This window comes from Gymnoscopelus braueri (genome assembly GCF_963280865.1).
Source record: "Gymnoscopelus braueri genome assembly, chromosome: 8".
Taxonomy (NCBI): Eukaryota; Metazoa; Chordata; class Actinopteri; order Myctophiformes; family Myctophidae; genus Gymnoscopelus; species Gymnoscopelus braueri.
Window position 1 is genome coordinate 21743379 of NC_137609.1, and position 6619 is coordinate 21749997.

Consider the following 6619-nt stretch of genomic DNA (forward strand, 5'->3'; position numbering starts at 1 on the left):
TTCAGACATACCATTCCACTTCTTTTTCTTTATTTCAAATATATTAGTTTGTATTCCAGTGAAGATGTTTTCATTGACATTTTAGTATATTGTTGCCTTTACGAAATTTCAAGCTTTGGTTGGTGATACTAAAAGTCAAATTGCATAGTTCAAACAATGGAATACACCTCGCATAAGGTGTATGATTTTTCATTATAATTGACTGAGCTGGAAACTTTCAATCTAATTGATTTAACCAAAAACAGGTTCATTGATAATTGTATGACTGCAAGTAGATAGGAAGTGGACTAGCTACATATTTTATTTTCTTTAAAAAATATGTTTCTTTGCCTGTGAGCTTCAGTTTAGTAGCCTGTATTATTATCACAAATTTTCTTGGTGGTTTATACAGTATTTGTACATTTGGAAATGTTTTTCATGGTTATGGAAGTCCAAATTAGAGGACAACTTCACCCATTTTCAACTGTGGGTTGAAAATCTTAATATAATTGGTCCTCACTCCTCACTTATGCTCATGATATGGTACCATTCTTTTTTTTTTTTTTTTTTTTTTTTGTATTAATGCGATAACAATGGTTTCCATCATAGCATGCTAACTTTCCAGGAACAGAAAGCCTGCAGTTTCTATTGGCTTGGATTCCCCATCGATGATGTCACGGGTAGGCTGGTTTCTGAACTGTCCACAGCCCTCCTCTGAGATAGAGTTGACAAAAACGGTACGATATTATAATGAGCATTAGTGAGGAACAATTAGAAGATAGGTTGAAAATGGGGAAGTCGTGCTTTAATGATGCAAGCATCAGAGACACATGTACAAAGCTTCTTAACTGACAATTTTCTAAATGTTGCTGACAGCGCTATCTATGTTCCACATTTTACTTGGTAATTAATCTGCAAATGTTTGCATCAATTTGAATGAATAAAGACTTTTGGAAAAATCGGTTAAGCCAAATTTTGCAGCATAAAAATGTTCTTTAGATATATCTAAAATGAAGAATATTATCAATTTTATGCTAATCCCTGAGAGTGCGTGTGTATTGAATCACAGAAAGTTTTAGAAAATGTTGATGGCCTTAAGCAACATTCAAATATTTTGTCAGTGTTCTCTTTTACATAGAAGCACAATTTGGATGACAGGAGATGAAATCAAGAATTGGCAGTGAGAAAGATTTCCTGTTACTAAATTGCCTAACGTTCATTATTCAAGATTGTGTTTTTATTGTATTCCAGTTTTTTATTGTTTTACAGTTGCATTATTGCTGTGGATGTCATTTATGAATATAACCTAGAGATGATTACGTTATAATTGCTAAACTTGGGAAATATTACTGATGGAATGCTCCCCCGTCCCAGTAATTATAAGCATTAGTTTTCAACAAAATGAGCAGAGGAATTGTACCCTTTGCAAAGTTATGTATTCATAATTCTTTTACTTTTCGAGAGAGAATTTTATGAAAGAGATATGTCAAAGAAAAATACAGAATATAATTTTGTGTATATGTCAGTGTTTGTATTCTCAATTTTGTACCTACTTTGTTAGTATATACAAATATTTTATCTTTTTAGTATTACTATGCTATCACTGCAATAATGAATATTTGTATTAAAATTGGTTGCATTATTGTTGCTTTTATAGTCTTGCAGCAGTTTTTCTACTGTTTTATTGTTTAACTTCTGTAATAAAGAGTTATGTTATATATGTTGAGTATATGTCATGACTATTTAAATAGTCCTAAATGATGTAAACTTATTTGCCACATATTGCCACTTTAAGGTGCTATAAGTGATTACTAGAGTGTTTGTTCAGTAACAGGGGTCTCCCTGTCTCTCCAGCTCTTAAGTTAACAGAAAATGACTGCTCTTTAGTAAACAGAAAATATCTTTTCAGCCTGGGATACCAATTTCATACAATCAGAAGACCAATTTCATAGTCAGAAGAGATATCTCATACAGGCTACAGGTTAAATAAGTGAAATTGGAATTGATTAAATGAGTGACTAAAGAGCTGGAAAGATGGGGTGACCCTTGTTACTGAACAAACACTAGCAATATAGAGCTTTATTAGTTTTAAGCAGAAAATATCACTTGTACCACCTTTAACACCCCTTACATCTGGTCCCCCTAGGGCTGGTGATATGGTCAAAATCAAATATCACTATTCTTTCATCAAATGCCTCAATATTAATATATAAATATCAATATTGTGACGATAACATACATATTATTTTGAATAGCTAAAGGAGACTATCTACAAGCTCACAACACATGCTTGTAGGTCGACAATTTTTTATCTTAAAGAAAACCAGGAAAGGGACATCTATTCCTAATTAAATCATATATTGTTTACAATTTGCTATGACTTTTCCGAATTCCGCAGTCAAGTAATTGCTGAAGTGGGATACCCACCCAAAACCACAAAAAAAGGCAGGTTCAAGAGGAATCATGCTCACACGTGTAAATTTGATTCAATTTCATCAGATTTAATAGACAATGCTGGGGTGCCTCAATGGCTCATCTGGTTACAGCAAATACCATATAAAGTCTGAGTCCTTCCCGCAGCTGACCTGTGGGTTTGAGTCTATCCCGGGGCCCTCTTATCTCCCCCAATTTCCTGTCTCTGTGCTCACAGTCTATATCAAAATGAAGCAGAAATGCAGAAAAAAACTAAACGTTATTAGATTACGCTTAACTAATGAGTTTACTTATGGGATATTTGGAAAAGAAATACATTGTCAACTGATGCCCAACAGTGAGTCAGGAGTATGTTTTATTCATGTTGATAATTCTCTAACTGGAAAATAGGGAGTGAACTTGGGGAATGAACTGGAAATCCTGTTCACTTCATGTCAGGTCACAATGCATGAAAATACATGCACAGAGAGGAAGTTTCACATAGATGAGGAAATCTGTTCACTTACTAACAGTTGTGCCATTTATGTGTTTACATATTATGAGTTACTCTTTCCAGGCATCCAGGCTGATGTGACTGGTTATGACATCATACACTGCAAACCAAAGGTCCTGTCAATATTTTTTTATTTACAAGAAACAGTAGAACTACTATAGTGTGCAATTAATGTTGATCAATAATTATTTTCAGAAATGTACACAAATCTTGACATAAATTGTAACATTGTCGGGCAGAAATAACAAGATAATGTAAGAAACAAGCATAAAATTGTGGAACAAGCACATGTTCACTATTTTGGAAACAATTTGAAAGTGAAAGTGGGTAAGTCTGTGGGTTTTATAAGTATTTAACTGATAAAAAGAATTAACAAGTGATTGTGATTAAATAATAACATTGGATCCTTTGGAACATGTTATTTTTTCCATTTTCTGAATAGTAACGCTTTGGACATACAGTATAAGGTTTCTACCCGATAGCGACGACATACAGTTTGTGTAGGCCTACTGTATACCGTATACATAAAACAATTGTATTACATTGTTATATTTCTGTTTCCCAGTTGATATTCTTTTAGAACTGCATTGCGGTAAAGAAAATCATTTAAAATGTAAAAACATCCGAGCTGACACAAAATGGAATTCTGAGATACAGCCAGTATTGCTACAACTACTAAAGCCTGAAATGTTGTGAACTTGTAGATCTGCTATTTTTATCAACGGCGTATAATAAGCATGAAGACATCAAAACAAAAGTTGACCTCCACAACCGAGTCTGAGCCTGCATCAGTTATTTTTTTCCCAGACAGTCAATAAACTGTAAGTGAAGCTCATTATATCCATGATGCAATAACAACCAGAAGACCAGACTTTAGATACACAACCATCCAACAGCTTAGTTGGGCAATGGGGCATCCTCACAGTGCCAAAGTGTCTTTAATCAGCCTTCTCATCGTAGTGCTCACAGAGGTACCCAGTGAGTCTGTGATTTGGTATGTGATTTTGTAAAGATAGGGCTGCACATCTTTGAGATTGGTGTCAAACACATTGTCCACTTCTGACTGGGTAGGCATCTTTGGGAGGTATTCGTGGCGGTTTATGACCTCGACAACGTTGATCACCTTCTCCCCCAGCTTCTCGCCCACTTTCTCCCGGCAGATCTGTCTCTCCTGCTCATTGGCCAGACTGACGACGTTAACCTTGATGCTCCACACCTCCCAGGGAATGCACTCGTCAGAGAAAGGCCATCGAGACTTCTTCTTCTGGTAGAATTCTAGAGAGATTTGTCCCATACCATCACTGACACCGCCTGTGATGTTCAAAGCATCCTGTAATGAAAGCATTAAGTTAGACAACTGACAGTACAATCCTCAATGTTATGTATCCATTTGTAAATCTGAGTGAGCAAATGTGACGGCAATGGTGTACAGTAACTAAGTACATTTACTCAAGTACTGTACTTAAGTACAATTTGAGGTATTTTTTTACTTTCCTGGGGTATTTCCAATTTTCAATTATTTTTACTTCTACTCCACTACATCTCAGAGACAAATATTGTACTTTTACTCCACTACAATTATTTGAAAACTTTAGTTACTAGTTAATGCAGATATAAATCATTACATTATAAAACATACATTAACCACTTCAGCCCTATTTTATACCTCGGCTATTTGAAAATAGCCGATCTACATGCTTGCAACGCGTTGTGAGCTTGTAGATCTGCTATTTTCAAACAATTCAGATTTTTTGTACTTTTACTTTTGGTACTTTAAATATATTTTGATGGCAATACTTGTACTTTTCCTCAAGTAACATTTTGAACAGAGGCATTTTACTTGTAACAGATAAATATCTGAGTACTTCTTCCACCACTGTGTGACGGTTACATTTTAACACTCTCGAGTTAAAAGTGAATATAGGCTTCTTCTTTTTTTGCCCCAACCCCCTCCCCCCTCCACCAAGAGGCTGTGCCTTTTGCCAGCCCAGAGCCCACCAGGCCACCACCATTGCAAATAAATATGCGTTATTAATCACATGCCTGGTTAAAACCAATCTCTCAAGACAGATCCTGCAAACAGCTAAATCTGTCAGCACCACTGCCCTAAACATGTAGTGTTGTTGTTAGTAGGAATAAACGTAGAAGCACCTGGGAGGAAGTGAATTAAGAAAAGGGAGGAGCCAAACCGAGTTCCTGTCTCTACACACAAAAGGAGGTGGTGCCCCCAGAGGCAAAAAAATATATACATTTTTCTCTCGACAGAATGGGTTCCAAGATTGGGTTAAAACGAACATGTATTGTGCAATCAACGTTACAAAATGACGAATTACCTTGAACTCGGTCACCGCTTTCCTGATCATCCTGTCCAGTTCGTCCGAGGACACCCTGACAAAGGTGAAGTCGATGAAGTCGCAGTCTATGTCCTGTGTGCCCACAGTGCCGATGGAATACGTCCCCTTGATTGAGTGATAGATTGATTGATTGAATATGTTATTAGACAGAAATGTAAACAGCACGAGGTACAGTCGAGCACTTGGTCTAAAAGGATAACACAAAAAAAACCTGAATAGTCCTTGCCATTTCCATTGGAGTCCTATGTAATGTATATTCAATTCATCAATATAACATGACATGAAAAATAACACAAATTCAATATCATCACAAATATTAAACACTGTATGTACAGAGTAAGAAATAAGGGGGGTTGGGAAGGAGGAGAAGTGATAATTACCTCCTTCTTGTAGTGGAACTTGCCCGTGCTGCGGTGCAGCAGGACGGTGTGGAGGATGGCCAGCATGGCCTCGTCCACCTGTCTGGTCTCCACCGTCAATTCGAGGACTTCCGAACGACAATTCATCTTGTTGTTGAGCTGTTTTGACGATGTTGTTGTGTTTTACATGAAGCTGGACACAGCTGGCGTTGCGTTGTGCAACACTCACTGTAAATGGCCACCGTTCAGTGTTGCCAGCTTCTGCGAGAGAAACAAGCAACCAGGTCTAGGAAAACAAGCCCAAAAGAAGCCACATGAGCAATTTAAATCTATATTCATCAGCTATTTGAAAATAGCCCATCTAAAAAATGTAGAATATTTTTGAAACATTTTAACAACTAAAATCGTGCATGGGGTCCCCGACACAACATTTTCAGATGGGGGGGGTCCTTGGATATTAATTACATATTACTCTGGGAGTCCTTGACATGAAAATATTTTAGAACCACTGGTTTAAACAACATTTAGGGAAAAAGCCCAAAATAAGGAACTACACCCAGTCTATGCCTGCAACTACCAATATTTACAAGCAACTTTATAGAAAAAGAAGCCCAAAGTTGCTTATAATACACGGACATGGCAACACTGGTGTCGTCCTGGCGGAAGTGCAGTTTGTTTACCTTTGTGGGGGTCTGGAATGCGCAGTGTTTCTATCGCTAAAGTGTCGTCATTTGGCTACAAAACTAAAACAAAAAAATGGTACTGCAGCTAAACGCGTCAATAAGTCAATAATTATGAAACGGGAACATTTAATATAAAACAAATCAGGATCAGGCCAGCAGGTTAACGTTACGTAGAAAATGATTCAGGAAGAACTACGGCGCCCTAGATAGATCAAAAATGAGCGTAACTCAATTTCATAGCAGTGGCGACCATTTTCTGGTTCCACCGATCCAGACCCCATTCATTTTTCCCATAAGCCAGATTCCAAACCCGAAAAT

The 6619-nt window shown here is 36.9% G+C and overlaps 1 protein-coding gene across 2 annotated transcripts; it reads right to left on the reverse strand.

The window, feature by feature from the left end:
* Nucleotides 1-3022: 3022 nt before the first annotated feature.
* atg101 (autophagy related 101) lies at nt 3023-6500 on the reverse strand. 2 transcript variants are annotated; one of them, XM_080435215.1, is made up of 4 exons: nt 6299-6500; nt 5640-5904; nt 5239-5364; nt 3023-4235 (listed from the first exon to the last, which is right to left on the reverse strand). In XM_080435215.1, the coding sequence occupies exons 2-4, from the start codon at nt 5763-5765 to the stop codon at nt 3825-3827; spliced, it is 663 nt and encodes a 220-aa protein (XP_080291341.1). In that variant the 5' UTR covers nt 5766-5904; nt 6299-6500; the 3' UTR covers nt 3023-3824. The 2 variants fall into 2 exon arrangements, with proteins under 2 accessions (XP_080291341.1, XP_080291342.1); XM_080435216.1 differs by lacking the exon at nt 6299-6500 and having other exon boundaries at nt 5640-5927.
* Between the last annotated feature and the right edge of the window lie 119 nt (nt 6501-6619).

What these genes read in the sequence shown, in the direction of transcription:
- atg101 (XM_080435215.1), bottom strand. Translation starts at nt 5,765, where the DNA reads ATGAATTGTCGTTCGGAAGTCCTCGAATTGACGGTGGAGACCAGACAG. An exon ending in AGTTCCACTACAAGAAGGAG is followed by an intron (nt 5,365 to 5,639) that starts GTAATTATCACT and finishes CACTCAATCAAG; the next exon opens with GGGACGTATTCCATCGGCAC. An exon ending in AAGCGGTGACCGAGTTCAAG is followed by an intron (nt 4,236 to 5,238) that starts GTAATTCGTCAT and finishes CTTTCATTACAG; the next exon opens with GATGCTTTGAACATCACAGG.